Here is a 16,956-nt window from a genome sequence, read left to right as displayed (position 1 = left end):
GGAGTCTGTTTCTGACCGTTTGATCAGACACATGCACATTTGTGGCCTGCTGGAGGTCATTTTGCAGGGCTCTGGCAGTGCTCCTCCTTGCACAAAGGCAGAGGTAGCGGTCCTGCTGCTGGGTTGTTGCCCTCCTCCACGTCTCCTGATGTACTGGCCTGTCTCCTGGTAGCGCCTCCATGCTCTGGACACTACGCTGACAGACACAGCAAACCTTCTTGCCACAGCTCGCATTGATGTGCCATCCTGGATGAGCTGCACTACCGGGGCCACTTGTATGGGTTGTAGACTCCGTCTCATGCTACCAATAGAGTGAAAGCACCGCCAGCATTCAAAAGTGACCAAAACATCAGCCAGGAAGCATAGGAACTGAGAAGTGGTCTGTGGTTATCACCTGCAGAACCACTCCTTTATTGGGGGTGTCTTGGTAATTGCCTATAATTTCCACCTGTTGTCTATTCCATTTGCACAACAGCATGTGAAATTTATTGTCAATCAGTGTTGCTTCCTAAGTGGACAGTTTGATTTCACAGAAGTGTGATTGACTTGGAGTTACATTGTGTTGTTGAAGTGTTCCCTTTATTTTTTTGAGCAGTGTATATCAACCAAGGCTCACTGTCTGTAGGAGCGATCCATTTTCATGAATAGGGTGGTGTACCTAATAAACTGTGTGTATATGAGGGAGTAAATATGGAGAAGGAAGACAGGAACTGTGAAGAGAAGCTCATATAGGGAGGGCCAGGGTGAAACCTCAACTGTGCTGGGAGCAACTAATTAAATAGTTAGAGAATGAGAGAGAGCACGAGAGAGAGAGAAAGCACACACGAGAGAGAGAGAGAATGCAAGAGAGAGAGAATGTGAGAGAGAATGGGAGGGAGAGAGAGAATGTGAGAGAGAATGCAAGGGAGAGAGAGAATGTGAGAGAGAGAGAATGCGAGAGAGAATGTGAGAGAGAGAATGTGCGAGAGAGAGAATGTGAGAGAGAGAGAATGTGAGAGAGAGAATGTGCGAGAGATAATGTGCGAGAGAATGTGCGAGAGAATGTGAGAGAGAGAGAGAATGTGAGAGAGAGAGAATGTGAGAGAGAGAGAGAGAGAGAGAATGTGAGAGAGAGAGAGAGAGAATGTGAGAGAGAGAGAATGTGAGAGGGAGAATGTGCGAGAGAGAGAGAGAGAGAGAGAGAGAGAGAGAGAGAGAGAGAGAGAGAGAGAGAGAATGCAAGAGGTAGTGTTAGAAAAGGCGGGACCAGTGCTATGGAGTTGTTTGTGTGGAAATGTGGGGGAGCAGAGGAGGGGGGGACGGGCTTCAACTGGTTCATTTCAGAGCATTTTTGTGTTGTTTTTCTCTGTGATGCAAAGCGGGGTATATTGAGTTCAGAGTTGAATGAGAAGCCTGATTAAAGCCCAAAGGTAAAGCTTGATACTACTAGAGCCAAATCAGATGATGTGTAAGAGAGTGGAACAGAAGGGAGCGAGAGAAAAATATAGAAAGAAAGACAAAAATTATAATTATTATCAGAAAGAAAGAAAAAAGAAAGAAAGAGAAAGCGAGAGAGAGATTGAAAGACTGAGGGGAAGGAGACAGAGAAGAGAGGAAGGACACGCAGAAAGAGTCCTGTCTCCTTGGTGATTAACAGCAGCATCAATGACAACACTGAGCCTTTGCTGGAGATAACACACAATAAGCAGCTCTCTGGCTTTCTCATTAAGTCTTTTCTACCCAATAAAATGCCTGGAAACAAATGCATAGCAGGGCACACACACACACACGCACACACACACGCGCCAGCAAACGTGAGCACGCACATATGTACGCATGCACAAAAGCAAGCACACACATAAATGTTCTGCCAAGACTGTTCAAAGGTGCCATCACTCAGCTGGCATTAAGTTCCAAATGCAACGTGTGTGAAGGGTCCACTGGATGGATCAGAAACAGTACGAGACAGCCAAGTAACACACACATACGTACGCACGGAAGCACACACACAACAGGGTTTCAGTTAGCCGGTAATAGCCGTTTTCTGTGCGTTAAAAAAATAGAAAAGACAATGAATAAAATGGTCACCGGCCAGTTGTCCGGAAGAAGAAGAAAAAATCCCATTGCGAAATAATGAAAATTTTCTTTTTTTGCCTATTGAATGATGGAAATACCAGGTGATGGAAATACAGTCATGCTTATAGGTTAATTAGCATAATTTTGTGGAATTAAATTGGCGGTGTGTGTAAAGTAAATTGATTATGTATCTTATTTATCACATATGTACAGCATACAGATACAGAGCCTATGAGTGGAAAATCTGTCAGACAGCGTGAGAGCTGCTGCAGCATCTTGTGGTGTATTCAAGACAAACAGGAACTCTGAAAAATACAAGGTCAAAACATGACGTCAGTGATCTTCAGGTCGGAAAGTCAGAGCTCTTGAAAGAGGCCGGAGTTCCTGAGTTGGAATTTTGGGTTGGATGACCGTTCAAAAATATTTTACCCAGTCGGAGCTCGTTTATTCCCCAGTTCCCAGTTGTCTTGACTTCCGGCGCCGACAGAGATGGCCGCCTCGCTTCGCGTTTCTAGGAAACTATGCAGTTTTTTTACGTGTTATTTCTTACATTAGTACCCCAGGTCATCTTAGGTTTCATTACATACAGTTGAGAAGAACCACTGAATATAAGATCAGCGTCAACTCACCATCAGTACGACCAAGAATATGACTTTCGCGAAGCGGATCCCGTGTTCTGCCTTTCACCCAGGACAACGGAATGGATCCCAGCCGGCGACCCAAAAAAACGACTTCGTAAAAGAGGGAAACGAGGCGGTCTTCTGGTCAGACTACGGAGACGGGCACATCGTGCCCCACTTCCTAGCATTCTTCTCGCCAATGTCCAGTCTCTTGACAACAAGGTTGATGAAATCCGAGCAAGGGTAGCATTCCAGAGGGACATCAAAGACTGTAACGTTCTTTGCTTCACGGAAACATGGCTCACTGGAGAGACGCTTTCGGATGCGGTGCAGCCAGCGGGTTTCTCCACGCATCGCGCCGACAGAAACAAACACCTTTCTGGTAAGAAGAGGGGCGGGGGCGTATGCCTTATGGCTAACGAGACGTGGTGTGATCACAGAAACTTACAGGAACTCAAGATGCACAATCGAGAGCATCCTGGCGGGCTGTATCACCGCCTGGTACGGCAACTGCTCCGCCCACAACCGTAAGGCTCTCCAGAGGGTAGTGAGGTCTGCACAACGTATCACCGGGGGCAAACTACCTGCCCTCCAGGACACCTACACCACCCGATGTTACAGGAAGGCCATAAAGATCATCAAGGACAACACCCACCCGAGCCACTGCCTGTTCACCCCGCTATCATCCAGAAGGCGAGGTCAGTACAGGTGCATCAAAGTTGGGACTGAGAGACTGAAAAACAGCTTCTATCTCAAGGCCATCAGACTGTTAAACAGCAACCACTAACATTGAGTGGCTGCTGCCAACACACTGACTCAACTCCAGCCACTTCAATAATGGGAATCGATGGGAAAGGATGTAAAATATATCACTAGCCACTTTAAACAATGCTACCTAATATAATGTTTACATACCCTACATTATTCATCTCATATGTATACGTATATACTGTACTCTATCATCTACTGCATCCTTATGTAATACATGTATATCACTAGCCACTTTAACTATGCCACTTTGTTTACATACTCATCTCATATGTATATACTGTACTCGATACCATCTACTGTATCTTGCCTGTGCTGCTCTGCACCATCACTCATTCATATATCTTTATGTACATGTTCTTTATCCCCTTACACTGTGTATAAGATATTAGTTTTGGAATTGTTAGTTAGATTACTTGTTGGTTATTACTGCATTGTCGGAACTGGAAGCACAAGCATTTTGCTACACTTGCATTAACATCTGCTAACCATGTGTATGTGACAAATAACATTTGATTTGATTTGACACTGAAGTCGGAGCTCGTTTATTCCCCAGTTCCCAGTTGTCTTGATGACACTGAAGTCGGAAGTCGGACATTTTCAGAGTTCCCAGTTGTTATAAATGATGCATGAAATGGTAACTGAAGGCAGGCTTCATCAGTGTGTCACACACCACTTTACAGTGAGCTAGAGGCAGTATGCATTTTTAAAACATATATTTAATTGTTTGAAACCTGAACATTTTAATACATATGAGACATGTCTTACCTTGCTTCAAATGAGCCTATTAGATTTCCTCTCTTTCTACAGTTCTAGCAGATATTTAGTTCCCTGCCACATGAAATCGCCTGCATGTGCGATGCCCTTTTGACAACAGTGTTGTCCCGCTAATTGCATCATGGAAATAACATTCACACGTAGCCTACTGCCTTGTGTGCATTGCTGTTTATAATGTGAATAAATAACAGTTTATCAACATTTTAAGTTGAACGTTCTGATCTGTATCATCAGACTAATGGCTTTTAAAAGTTTATTTTATGTATCCTAGGCCTACTGGTTGCATGAAATTGGGATCTATCGTCCCACAACTGTCCCAGAGTCTGTTTGGAATAGGCTATTTCTTTCCCAGCAAGCTGACCAATAGAATAGGTAGACTAAACTTCTCTACTATAGTGGATTGACATAGGCTAGTGATTTTGCTGTTCATTAATCGTCATGTTGTCTGAGGAAAAGTGCACATCAGAATTCTGTAAGAAGGACAGCACATCGCTGCATCCTCAACCTGCATGTTCTGTTAATATGAATGACCATCATCTAAATGTGATTTCTGTCATTCTGAGCACCGTGGGTGGACGCCCAGTGTCATTCTGAGCACCGTGGGTGGACGCCCAGTGTCATTCTGAGCACCGTGGGTGGACGCCCAGTGTCATTCTGAGCACCGTGGGTGGACGCCCAGTGTCATTCTGAGCACCGTGGGTGGACGCCCAGTGTCATTCTGAGCACCGTGGGTGGACGCCCAGTGTCATTCTGAGCACCGTGGGTAGACGCCCTTTGTCATTCTGAGCACCGTGGGTGGACGCCCAGTGTCATTCTGAGCACGGTGGGTGGACGCCCAGTGTCATTCTGAGCACCGTGGGTGGTCGCCCAGTGTCATTCTGAGCACCGTGGGTGGACGCCCAGTGTCATTCTGAGCACCGTGGGTGGACGCCCAGTGTCATTCTGAGCACCGTGGGTGGACGCCCAGTGTCATTCTGAGCACCGTGGGTGGACGCCCTAATCAGGGTTCACACCCAATGCATATGGGTCCGGTACATTTCTCAAATGTCCGCTAAATTAAAATGTTTTAGGTTAATATCTGCCACCACAACGGAAACCCCGACACACACACACACTTAATTAATGACAGTACATGTGTGTGTATCAATGTGTGTGTGTATACAGTGGGGCAAAAAAAGTATTTAGTCAGCCACCAATTGTGCAAGTTCTCCCACTTAAAAAGATGAGAGAGGCCTGTAATTTTCATCATAGGTACACTTCAACTATGACAGACAAAATGAGATGTTTTTCTCTCCAGAAAATCACATTGTAGGATTTTTAATGAATTTATTTGCAAATTATGGTGGAAAATAAGTATTTGGTCAATAACAAAAGTTTATCTCAATACTTTGTTATATACCCTTGGTTGGCAATGACATAGGTCAAACATTTTCTGTAAGTCTTCACAAGGTTTTCACACACTGTTGCATTCCTCCATGCAGATCTCCTCTAGAGCAGTAATGTTTTGGGGCTGTTGCTGGGCAACACAGACTTTCAACTCCCTCCAAAGATTTTCTATGGGATTGAGATCTGGAGACTGGCTAGGCCACTCCAGGACCTTGAAATGCTTCTTACGAAGCCACTCCTTCGTTGCCCGGGGTGTGTGTTTGGGATCATTGTCATGCTGAAAGACCCAGCCAAATTTAATCTTCAAGGCCCTTGCTGATGGAAGGAGGTTTGCACTCAAAATCTCACGAAACATGGCCCCATTCATTCTTTCCTTTACACGGATCAGTCGTCCTGGTCCCTTTGCAGAAAAACAGCCCCAAAGCATGATGTTTCCACCCACATGCTTCATAGTAGGTATGGCATTCTTTGTCCTCCAAACACGACGAGTTGAGTATTTACCAAAAAGTTATATTTTGGTTTCATTCTCCCAATCTTCTTCTGGATTATCCAAATGCTCTCTAGCAAACTTCAGACGGGCCTGGACATGTACTGGCTTAAGCAGGGGGCCACGTCTGGCACTGCAGGAGTTGAGTCCCTGGTGGCGTAGTGTGTTACTGATGGTAGGCTTTGTTACTTTGCTCTCTGCAGGTCATTCACTAGGTCCCCCGTGTGGTTCTGGGATTTTTGCTCACCGTTCTTGTGATAATTTTGACCCCACGTGGTGAGATCTTGCGTGGAGCCCCAGATCGAGGGAGATTATCAGTGGTCTTGTATGTCTTCCATTTCCTAATAATTGCTCCCACAGTTGATTTCTTCAAACCAAGCTGCTTACCTATTGCAGATTCAGTCTTCCCAGCCTGGTGCAGGTCTAAAATTTTGTTTCTGGTGTCCTTTGACAGCTCTTTGGTCTTGGCCACAGTGGAGTTTGGAGTGTGACTGTTTGAGGTTGTGTCTTTTATACTGATAACAAGTTCAAACAGGTGCCAGTAATGCAGGTAACGAGTGGAGGACAGAGGAGCCTCTTAAAGAAGACGTTACAGGTCTGTGAGAGCCAGAAATCTTGCTTATTTGCAGGTGACCAAATACTTATAAATTCATTAAAAATCCTACAATGTGATTTTCTGGATTTTTTTCCCCTCATTTTGTCTGTCATAGTTGAAGTGTACCTATGATGAAAATTACAGGCCTCTCTCATCTTTTTAAGTGGGAGAACTTGCACAATTGGTGGCTGACTAAATACTTTTTTGCCTCACTGTAAGTGCGTGTTTATATGTGTGTGTGAGCATGCTAAGACTCAGATGGAGGAGAGATGAAGAGGCTCTAGAGATCAAGCGTAGGTGGAACAGAATTAGATATGACTTAAAAAAAACACACTTGAAATCAAAAAGCGTGAAATAAAAGGGGATCAGAATGAATCCTTGGCGGAGTACAAGCTGTTCAAACACTCCACACAAGCAAATTGATGATTGGCTGCGTTCAAATCAGCTTAGACAGGATTTACAGCTGTTTAAAATGCTTGTCCACAGATTCCAGGGACTTGATCCTTTTAAAGGAAGCATCGCTAACACACCTGTTAACGTTGACACAAGGACGCAGGGTGACATTAGACCTGTGTTTTGGGTTTCGATTTACGAATTGTGTCCTTATCCCAAAATGGCTGACACACTCAAAAAAATGGAATAAAATGTCTCTTAAAGAGTAGAGTGGGAAATCTACTTCTGAACAACAAAAAAAAGAGTAAAATCATGATGAAAGCAGGCCATATAATGGGATATTAGCTGAGTAGACAGGGCTAGAACATAACTACAGTGGTTATACTTACTGGGCTGATGTGAGGAACAAAAGGATGAGAGGATAAATGGTTGGAGCCTGGAGGGTGTTTCTACCCTGCTACTTCTAATGTTACTATCACATTAACCTTCTTCCTCATCATTACCTGATTATCACTGACTCTGTATCTCTCCTGTTTCTGTACTGAAAAAATAAATAATATTATAATACAAATTGTACCCCCTTTATTCTCCCAAATTGCGATCCAGACAGATCTTGTCTCATTGCTGCAACTCCCCAATGGGCTTGGGAGTCTCTCTCTCTCTGAAGCAGAGTTGTTAGCCAGAGTAAAATCGGAGCAGAAAAGCACGTTCTGTCCATTACTGTGGTGAAATGGTACTTGGGGGAGTCTCGAGCACCGCCTGTTTTAAAATAGAGCTTTTAAGAGGAGAAGGCAGGCGGACAGAGGGAGGTGGGGGGGCAGGCGGACAGAGGGAGGTGGGGGGCAGGCGGACAGAGGGAGGTGTGGGGGCAGGAGGACAGAGGGAGGTGTGGGGGCAGGGGGATAGAGGGAGGTGGGGGGGCAGGCGGACAGAGGGAGGTGTGGGGGCAGGCGGACAGAGGGAGGTGGGGGGGCAGGAGGACAGAGGGAGGTGTGGGGGCAGGGGGATAGAGGGAGGTGGGGGGACAGGCGGACAGAGGGAGGTGTGGGGGCAGGGGGATAGAGGGAGGTGGGGGGGCAGGCGGACAGAGGGAGGTGTGGGGGCAAGCGGACAGAGGGAGGTGGGGGGGGCAGGGGGACAGAGGGAGGTGGGGGGGCAGGCGGACAGAGCAGGCGTACACGTGAATGTGTAAAAATGGTCGCGCTGTTAGAATCATGACCCTAGTCTCCCCACGCTGCCTCTCTCTCTCTCTCCTCCTACCTTTCTGTCACTCTCTTCCCTCTATCTCTCCTATCTGTCTATCGTGCTCACTGACTCTGATTCAAGATCTGTCATGCAGTTGTCTCTAGCCTCCTCAAACGCTTCATATGCTCTTTTGTGTGTGGGTAGATTTTTTGGGCAACGTGTCCTCACTGAAAACCATTTCCAAATCCCATTTCATTGTACACACACACACACACACACACACACACACACACACACACACACACACACACACACACACACACACACACACACACACACACACGCGAACAGGATAACTGCAGATTTCAGCTCTTGTATCAAAGCAGGTTGAGAGATCATCTAATTCTAACGTCTAAACACAGAATCAAAGAGGGTGACCGGAGACTTCCAACCAGCATCACAGAGGGTGACAAGAGATCTCCAACCAGCATCACAGAGGGTGACCTGAGACCTCCAACCAGCATCACAGAGGGTGACCAGAGACCTCCAACCAGCATCACAGAGGGTGACAAGAGATCTCCAACCAGCATCAGAGAGGGTGACAAGAGATGTCCAACCAGCATCACAGAGGGTGACCTGAGACCTCCAACCAGCATCACAGAGGGTGACCAGAGACCTCCAACCAGCATCACAGAGGGTGACAAGAGATCTCCAACCAGCATCACAGAGGGTGACCTGAGACCTCCAACCAGCATCACAGAGGATGACAAGAGATCTCCAACCAGCATCAGAGAGGGTGACAAGAGATGTCCAACCAGCATCACAGAGGGTGACCTGAGACCTCCAACCAGCATCACAGAGGGTGACCAGAGATCTCCAACCAGCATCACAGAGGGTGACAAGAGATCTCCAACCAGCATCACAGAGGGTGACCAAAGACCTCCAACCAGCATCACAGAGGGTGACCAGAGACCTCCAACCAGCATCAGAGGGTGACCAGATACCTCCAACCAGCATCACAATGGATGACCAGAGACCTCCAACCAGCATCACAGAGGGTGACCTGAGACCTCCAACCAGCATCACAGAGGGTGACCAGAGACCTCCAACCAGCATCACAGAGGGTGCCCAGAGACCTCCAACCAGCATCACAGAGGGTGACAGGAGATTTCCAACCAGCATCACAGAGGGTGACAAGAGATCTCCAACCAGCATCACAGAGGGTGACAAGAGATCTCCAACCAGCATCACAGAGGGTGACCAAAGACCTCCAACCAGCATCACAGAGGGTGACAAGAGATCCCCAACCAGCATCACAGAGGGTGACAAGAGATCTCCAACCAGCATCACAATGGGTACCTGAGACCTCCAACCAGCATCACAGAGGGTGACCAGAGACCTCCAACCAGCATCACAGAGGGTGACAGGAGATCTCCAACCAGCATCACAGAGGGTGACCAAAGACCTCCAACCAGCATCACAGAGGGTGACAAGAGATCCCCAACCAGCATCACAGAGGGTGACAAGAGATCTCCAACCAGCATCACAGAGGGTGTGACCTAAGAGGGCATCAGAGTTTAGAGAACTCATTCCCCCGATTAGGATCTCAGCTGGGAATAGGTCTCAACATGCCCTGCAGACAGCTTTAAGGGTATACAGAAACACTCAACCTTTCACACACAACACACACACATCTGGAGCTTCAGCATGTTCCCTCTCTTTGTACTGCTAACCGCCTCTCTATCTTTTGTGATCTCTTCTCCCTCTCTCCCCTCGCCTTTTCTTTCTAAACTTCTCTTTCCAAGGTCTTTATCAAAGCAAACCATCTTTCTCTCCGTAACATGTCCCTATCTAATATCCACTCTTTTCATCGTTATCTTTCTCCCCCGTGCGTAATTCAAACTTCTTTCCTCCCTCTCAGTTCTTCTGTCTCCCATTATCTTTCTCTCACCCATTCTCTCCCCATCTTGTTTTCTATCCTCTCCCCCATCTTGTTTTCTATCCTCTCCCCCATCTTGTTTTCTATCCTCTACCCCATCTTGTTTTCTATCCTCTACCCCATCTTGTTTTCTATCCTCTCCCCCATCTTGTTTTCTATCCTCTCCTCATCTTGTTTTCTATCCTCTACCCCATCTTGTTTTCTATCCTCTCCCCCATCTTGTTTTCTATCCTCTACCCCATCTTGTTTTCTATCCTCTCCCCCATCTTGTTTTCTATCCTCTACCCCATCTTGTTTTCTATCCTCTACCCCATCTTGTTTTCTATCCTCTCCCCCATCTTGTTTTCTATCCTCTACCCCATCTTGTTTTCTATCCTCTCCCCCATATTGGTTTCTATCCTCTCCCCATATTGTTTTTCATCCTCTCCCCCATCTTGTTTTCTATCCTCTCCCCCATCTTGTTTTTCATACTCTCCCCCATCTTGTTTTCTATCCTCTCCCCCATCTTGTTTTCTATCCTCTCCCCCATCTTGTTTTCTATCCTCTCCCCCATCTTGTTTTCTATCCTCTACCCCATCTTGTTTTCTATCCTCTACCCCATCTTGTTTTTCATCCTCTCCCCCATCTTGTTTTCTATCCGCTCCCCCATCTTGTTTTCTATCCTCTCCCCAATCTTGTTTTCTATCCTCTCCCCCATCTTGTTTTCTATCCTCTACCCCATCTTGTTTACTATCCTCTCCCCCATCTTGTTTTATATCCTCTCCCCCATCTTGTATTCTATCCTCTCCCGCATTTTGTTTTCTATCCTCCCTCTTTCCAATTTATTGTTCTCCGTCTCTTCAATGACTATCATCAGCGCTCCACAGACCAGATTATGACAATAATAATCATTTGATTTTTGATACATGACACTCAAAGCTAACACAGGAATGGACAGAGAGACTTTAATATACTATGACAGGGTGAGCGACGTACTGTAGTGTAACGCCACAGCCCACTGGTCCATTAGTCTAAGGTAGGAGGACAGAGTCTAATGGTTACTGACAGGTAGGAGGACAGAGTCTAATGGTTACTGACAGGTAGGAGGACAGAGTCTAATAGTTACTGACAGGTAGGAGGACAGAGTCTAATGGTTACTGACAGGTAGGAGGACAGTGTCTAATGGTTACTGACAGGTAGGAGGACAGTGTCTAATGGTTACTGACAGGTAGGAGGACAGAGTCTAATAGTTACTGACAGGTAGGAGGACAGAGTCTAATGGTTACTGACAGGTAGGAGGACAGAGTCTAATGGTTATTGACAGGTAGGAGGACAGTGTCTAATGGTTACTGACAGGTAGGAGGACAGTGTCTAATGGTTACTGACAGGTAGGAGGACAGTGTCTAATGGTTACTGACAGGTAGGAGGACAGAGTCTAATAGTTACTGACAGGTAGGAGGACAGAGTCTAATGGTTACTGACAGGTAGGAGGACAGAGTCTAATGGTTACTGACAGGTAGGAGGACAGAGTCTAATGGTTACTGACAGGTAGGAGGACAGAGTCTAATGGTTACTGACAGGTAGGAGGACAGAGTCTAATGGTTACTGACAGGTAGGAGGACAGAGTCTAATAGTTACTGACAGGTAGGAGGACAGAGTCTAATGGTTACTGACAGGTAGGAGGACATAGTCTAATGGTTACTGACAGGTAGGAGGACAGAGTCTAATGGTTACTGACAGGTAGGAGGACAGAGTCTAATGGTTACTGACAGGTAGGAGGACAGAGTCTAATGGTAACTGACAGGTAGGAGGACAGAGTCTAATGGTTACTGACAGGTAGGAGGACAGAGTCTAATGGTTACTGACAGGTAGGAGGACAGAGTCTAATAGTTACTGACAGGTAGGAGGACAGAGTCTAATGGTTACTGACAGGTAGGAGGACAGAGTCTAATGGTTACTGACAGGTAGGAGGACAGAGTCTAATGTTACTGACAGGTAGGAGGACAGAGTCTAATGGTTACTGACAGGTAGGAGGACAGAGTCTAATGGTTACTGACAGGTAGGAGGACAGAGTCTAATAGTTACTGACAGGTAGGAGGACAGAGTCTAATGGTTACTGACAGGTAGGAGGACAGAGGGGAAACGGTTACTAATGGTTATTGACAGGTAGGTGGACAGAGGGGAAACAGTTACTAATGAAAACGGTTACTAATGGTTACTGACAGGTAGGTGGACAGAGGGGAAACAGTTACTAATGAAAACGGTTACTAATGGTTATTGACAGGTAGGTGGACAGAGGGGAAACAGTTACTAATGAAAACGGTTACTAATGGTTATTGACAGGTAGGTGGACAGAGGGGAAACAGTTACGAATGATTACTGACAGGTAGATGGACAGAGGGGAAACATTAACTCATGGTTAATGACAGGTAGGTGGACAGAGGGGAAATAGTTACTAATGGAAACGGTTACTAATGGTTACTTACATGCTTCCTGTAGCTGAGCTGCTGTCAGTGGGCAGAGAACCGTTGGAGCGTTCCATCTGAGCCAGCCTGAGAAACACAGATACAGACATTAGCTGGATTAGTTCAGAAACGTTACCATGCGGGTCAACGCCTACCAAACACTGCTGGGTACAGATGCAACCCCTGTTGGCTAGTGCACCATTCTAGCTGAATAGATGAAATGTAACATAACATAAGGAGTGGACGGCAGACATCAGGCAGAGTTTAGACCAACAGCTAGGGGATCAGCCATCGCAATATGGGACCCAGTTATGACATGAGATGGATTATGGTACAGTGCTGCACATGGCCGGGACGAGAGGTTCAGAGCCACACCGGTCAAATCCTATTGGGCACGGCGGGGGTGTATGTGTGTGTTGTGATAGATCTATGCGGTTGGGATGGGGAACACAGTTGATTACTGGCCCTGGTGCTCACCCCCCCCACCCACCCACCCACCCACGGTAATTAGATTGGGCCAGCAGATGAAAGGCTCTATGTATTGAGCTGTGTAATAAAGAGAGGGAGCGAGGGGAGCCTCATAGCTCCTAGGGAGATGAAGACAAAGAGAACATGATCCCTACACTGGCCCAAGGCTGACATTGGGATAGCTTTGTTAATACAGAATCTGTCTGGCTGTGTGTGTGTGTGACGGGACTGTGTGTGTGTGTGTGTCAAGGCAGCTTGTTATCTGGTAACAGTCAGGGGCTGTAGTGATTCACCTGTGGGTTAATAGTTAATGAGAAGGAAAGATCCATGTCAGAATAGCATATGGAATGGCTGGCACTAAGGGGGCACAGTCAAATTGGCAGGGGAGGCGAGCCCTACTGTCTCTACCCTTAATGGACAATAGTCTGGCATAGACAGTCATTGGTATACCAACTACGTGCAAGGTTTGTGTGATGGTAGTGTACAGTACCTGCTAGCATACTGCTCTATCCTGGAATGAGTGTCATCATGAGAGAACTGGGGTGACTGGGAAAGCCTGGAGAGAGGGAATGGAGGGGTGGAGATGGGTACAACATGAAACACAATAACAACCAAAAAGACTTCAATCAAATGAAACAATCAGCAGCGAGAAATCTAGGAGAATATAATCAACAAAGAACCAACAGAAGATTGTGCTGATCGAGGAAGCCGGGCCATGAGTTACGGCCCTGCTAATGGGATGGAGAGGAGGTTAGGAGGAAGACGAGGCTGTAAAGGGGAGGAAGAGTTTGGTAGGTTGGTTGGTCAATCGGGCAGACAGGCAACATGCGGTATGACGGCTTAGTGGGGGTGAGTTGTGGATGCAGGGACAGGGAGGAGGGCAGACTGTTCAGGGGCATTCTGATCTCCCTGGTGCGGGGCATGCAGATACTCACTCATACTGCTCCGGACACATGCTGATGAGAGTGACGGGACTGTAAGAGAAACGAAGGGAGGGAGGGAGGTGAGGGAGGGGACAACAATCTTTAGGGCCATATCACATGAACAAGGTCAAGAAACAAATGCAACAGGAGGAGAGTACAGGTGGTAGGGTTCCAACCAATGATGTATATAAACCCTGGATTGCTGATGCTATGTATTGGCCAGTGAGAAGCATGGTTGGCCATATTGGTACTCCCCAGTAGGATCAGTCCTCCATAGGAATGAATGGAATTCTACACTATTTCAAATAGATGTTTCAAGGACAAAATTACATTGATTTATGTATTTTTTCCTGTAGTGAGGACAGTAACATTAGTCATTTCAAAAATATATACTTTAAGGAAAATGTTTTTTTATATATTTGTTCATGTTTCTTTTTATTTTTATGTTTAGCTCACATAATATACAGTGCCTTGCGAAAGTATTCGGCCCCCTTGAACTTTGCGACCTTTTGCCACATTTCAGGCTTCAAACATAAAGATATAAAACTGTATTTTTTTGTGAAGAATCAACAACAAGTGGGACACAATCATGAAGTGGAACGACATTTATTGGATATTTCAAACTTTTTTAACAAATCAAAAACTGAAAAATTGGGCGTGCAAAATTATTCAGCCCCTTTACTTTCAGTGCAGCAAACTCTCTCCAGAAGTTCAGTGAGGATCTCTGAATGATCCAATGTTGACCTAAATGACTAATGATGATAAATACAATCCACCTGTGTGTAATCAAGTCTCCGTATAAATGCACCTGCACTGTGATAGTTATGGAGGTCCGTTAAAAGCGCAGAGAGCATCATGAAGAACAAGGAACACACCAGGCAGGTCCGAGATACTGTTGTGAAGAAGTTTAAAGCCGGATTTGGATACAAAAAGATTTCCCAAGCTTTAAACATCCCAAGGAGCACTGTGCAAGCGATAATATTGAAATGGAAGGAGTATCAGACCACTGCAAATCTACCAAGACCTGGCCGTCCCTCTAAACATTCAGCTCATACAAGGAGAAGACTGATCAGAGATGCAGCCAAGAGGCCCATGATCACTCTGGATGAACTGCAGAGATCTACAGCTGAGGTTGGAGACTCTGTCTATAGGACAACAATCAGTCGTATATTGCACAAATCTGGCCTTTATGGAAGAGTGGCAAGAAGAAAGCCATTTCTTAAAGATTTCCATAAAAAGTGTCGTTTAAAGTTTGCCACAAGCCACCTGGGAGACACACCAAACATGTGGAAGAAGGTGCCCTGGTCAGATGAAACCAAAATTGAACTTTTTGGCAACAATGCAAAACGTTATGTTTGGCGTAAAAGCAACACAGCTCATCACCCTGACCACACCATCCCCACTGTCAAACATGGTGGTGGCAGCATCATGGGTTGGGCCTGCTTTTCTTCAGCAGGGACAGGGAAGATGGATAAAATTGATGGGAAGATGGATGGAGCCAAATACTGGACCATTCTGGAAGAAAACCTGATGGAGTCTGCAAAAGACCTGAGACTGGGACGGAGATTTGTCTTCCAACAAGACAATGATCCAAAACATAAAGCAAAATATACAATGGAATGGTTCAAAAATAAACATATCTAGGTGTTAGAATGGCCAAGTCAAAGTCCAGACCTGAATCCAATCGAGAATCTGTGGAAAGAACTGAAAACTGCTGTTCACAAATGCTCTCCATCCAACCTCACTGAGCTCGAGCTGTTTTGCTAGGAGGAATGGGAAAAAATTTCAGTCTCTCGATGTGCAAAACTGATAGAGACATACCCCAAGCGACTTACAGCTGTAATCGCAGCAAAAGGTGGCGCTACAAAGTATTAACTTAGGGGGGCTGAATAATTTTGCACGCCCAATTTTTCAGTTTTTGATTTGTTAAAAAAGTTTGAAATATCCAATAAATGTCGTTCCACTTCATGATTGTGTCCCACTTGTTGTTGATTTTTCACAAAAAATAGTTTTATATCTTTATGTTTGAAGCCTGAAATGTGGCAAAAGGTCGCAAAGTTCAAGGGGGCCGAATACTTTCGCAAGGCACTGTACCTTATGCATGAAGGTGTCTGTAATAGAATGTCAAAACGAATGTAGACATTAATACATGTAGCTTCTATAGCTTCCAAAATATGTTTTACAAAGGTGGGAGGTACCAAGATGGAAGCATGGTGGCTTCAACACAGCACCCCCTATCTGTCATCTACATATAAAGTCAGCAAAAAAGAAACGTCCCTTTTTCAGGACCCTGTATTTCAAAGATAATTCGTAAAAATCCAAATAACTTTACAGATTTTCATTGTAAATGGTTTAAACTGTTTCCCATGCTTGTTCAATGAACCATAAACAATTAATGAACATGTACCTGTGGAACGGTCGTTAAGACATTAACAGCTTAAAGACGGTAGGAAATTAAGGTCATGAAAACTTAGAACACTAAAGAGGCCTTTCTACTGACTCTGAAAAACACCAAAAGAAAGATGCCCAGGGTCCCTGCTCATCTGCGTGAACGTGCCTTAGGCATGCTGCAAGGAGGCATGAGGACTGCAGATGTGGCCAGGGCAATAAATTGCGGTGTCCGTACTGTGAGGTGCCTAAGACAGCGCTACAAGATGATCGTCCTCGCAGTGGCAGACCACGTGTAACAACACCTGCACAGGATTGGTACATCTGAACATCACACCTGCAGGACAGGTACAGGATGGCAACAACAATTGCCTGAGTTACACCAGGAACGCACAATCCCTCCATCAGTGCTCAGACTGTCCGTAATAGGCTGAGAGAGGCTGGACTGAGGGCTTGTAGGCCAGTTGTAACCAGCAACAACGTCACCTATGGGCACAAACCCACCGGCGCTGGACCAGACAGGACTGG

At 45.8% G+C, this 16,956-nt stretch overlaps 1 protein-coding gene across 14 annotated transcripts in view; it reads right to left on the bottom strand.

Annotated features, from left to right (window-relative positions):
* utrn (utrophin) overlaps positions 1-16,956 on the bottom strand; it is a 339,503-nt gene that overhangs the window by 18,018 nt on the left and 304,529 nt on the right. For 12 of the 14 annotated variants that reach the window (XM_064991301.1, XM_064991300.1, XM_064991303.1 and 9 more), the window contains 3 exons: positions 14,053-14,091; positions 13,608-13,673; positions 12,671-12,736 (listed from right to left, as the gene is read on the bottom strand). In XM_064991301.1, coding sequence (XP_064847373.1) covers positions 12,671-12,736; positions 13,608-13,673; positions 14,053-14,091 — 171 coding nt within the window. The remainder of the gene's footprint in view (positions 1-12,670; positions 12,737-13,607; positions 13,674-14,052; positions 14,092-16,956) is intronic. The other 2 variants (XM_064991305.1, XM_064991306.1) reach the window with 1 other exon arrangement.

Source organism: Oncorhynchus masou, chromosome 16 (assembly GCF_036934945.1).
Source record: "Oncorhynchus masou masou isolate Uvic2021 chromosome 16, UVic_Omas_1.1, whole genome shotgun sequence".
NCBI lineage: Eukaryota > Metazoa > Chordata > Actinopteri > Salmoniformes > Salmonidae > Oncorhynchus > Oncorhynchus masou.
The sequence above is the reverse complement of the archived record's forward strand: the minus strand, read 5'-3'. Positions and strand labels throughout refer to the sequence as shown.